This window comes from Coffea eugenioides, unplaced genomic scaffold (assembly GCF_003713205.1).
Source record: "Coffea eugenioides isolate CCC68of unplaced genomic scaffold, Ceug_1.0 ScVebR1_557;HRSCAF=1255, whole genome shotgun sequence".
In the NCBI taxonomy this organism is placed as follows: domain Eukaryota; kingdom Viridiplantae; phylum Streptophyta; class Magnoliopsida; order Gentianales; family Rubiaceae; genus Coffea; species Coffea eugenioides.
In genome coordinates this window covers 7,252-8,398 of record NW_020864405.1, presented here as the reverse complement: position 1 = coordinate 8,398, position 1,147 = coordinate 7,252, and the positions used below count along the sequence as shown (strand labels likewise).

Here is a 1,147-nt window from a genome sequence, read left to right as displayed (position 1 = left end):
TTTCGTGCCCAATTCCTCTCGGGTTTGTTTCACTTGTGCACTAAACCTCTAATGCACTTCCAATCATACTATTATTATTCAATCTTAATAGTCTAAAAATAAAGGTCTAAAGTCCCTCAATTAATCGCGCACGTGAAAATGCGTATTTTCGATTTGTGCGCGATAAAGTGAAAATTTCAAAAAATTCTTATGACGATAGTATCACTAACCAATATTTAAGCAATTAAACATAAAAATACCTATTTGAAGACTAATGTACAAGTCTCCAAGTTTCCAAGCTTATTGTATCCTCGAATCGATTATTGTCTCCAAATGCGTATCCATTATTCTCACTTAACGAGATTTCAAAAACTTAAATTTTGAATCAAAGCATTTTTAAAATACTTGTAGGTCATAGTTCCATGTAATTGAGTATAAAGAGGTTGAAATAAAATATTCGGAGTAAACGGGCAATTAAATATTCAAATGAGCTAGCAATAGGAATTTAAAATAAGAAAATTTGCGAGTCCTCACATCCTCTCCCCCTTAAGAGAATTTCGTCCTCGAAATTATACCTTGATTTGTGAACAGGTCTGGATATTTTTCTCGAATTACTTCTTCAACTTCCCAAGTCGCTTTCTCTAGCTCATGGTTCCTCCAAAGAACTTTCACCAAAAGAATCCGCTTGTTCCTCAGTTCTTGCACCTTACTATCTAAAAGCTTTATTGGTTTCTCCTCATAGGTCAATGTCTCATCAATCTCAATACTTTCCGGTTGCAGAATATGAGAAGGATCTAGATGATATTTCTTAAGCATAGACACGTGGAAACCGTTGTGAATCCGAGACAAACTTGGTGGCAATTCTACCTTATAGGCCACATTTCCTACATGTTGGATAATCTTATAAGGTCCTACAAACCTCGGTTGTAACTTTTTTCCTTTTCCAGACATTAAACTTGCTTTCAGAGGTGTAATCTTAAGAAATACTAGATCTCCAACTGCAAATTCTAAGTCCTTCCTCCGATTATCTGCATAACTCTTTTGATGATATTGTGCGGTCTGAATCCTCTGGAGTACCAATTTCACTTTTTTATTTGCTTCTTCAATCCAAGGCACTGTGGTTGGGTCTAAAATTTTTCGTTCACCTACTTCCTCCCAACAAATCGGG

At 35.7% G+C, this 1,147-nt stretch overlaps 1 protein-coding gene across 1 annotated transcript; it reads right to left on the bottom strand.

Moving 5' to 3' along the window:
* Nucleotides 1-554: 554 nt before the first annotated feature.
* On the bottom strand, nt 555-930 carry LOC113758524 (the record flags this gene model as incomplete). The annotated part of the gene is made up of 1 exon (XM_027301338.1): nt 555-930. A coding segment is annotated over exon 1 (376 nt), but the record flags the coding sequence as incomplete, so codon positions are not given.
* Between the last annotated feature and the right edge of the window lie 217 nt (nt 931-1,147).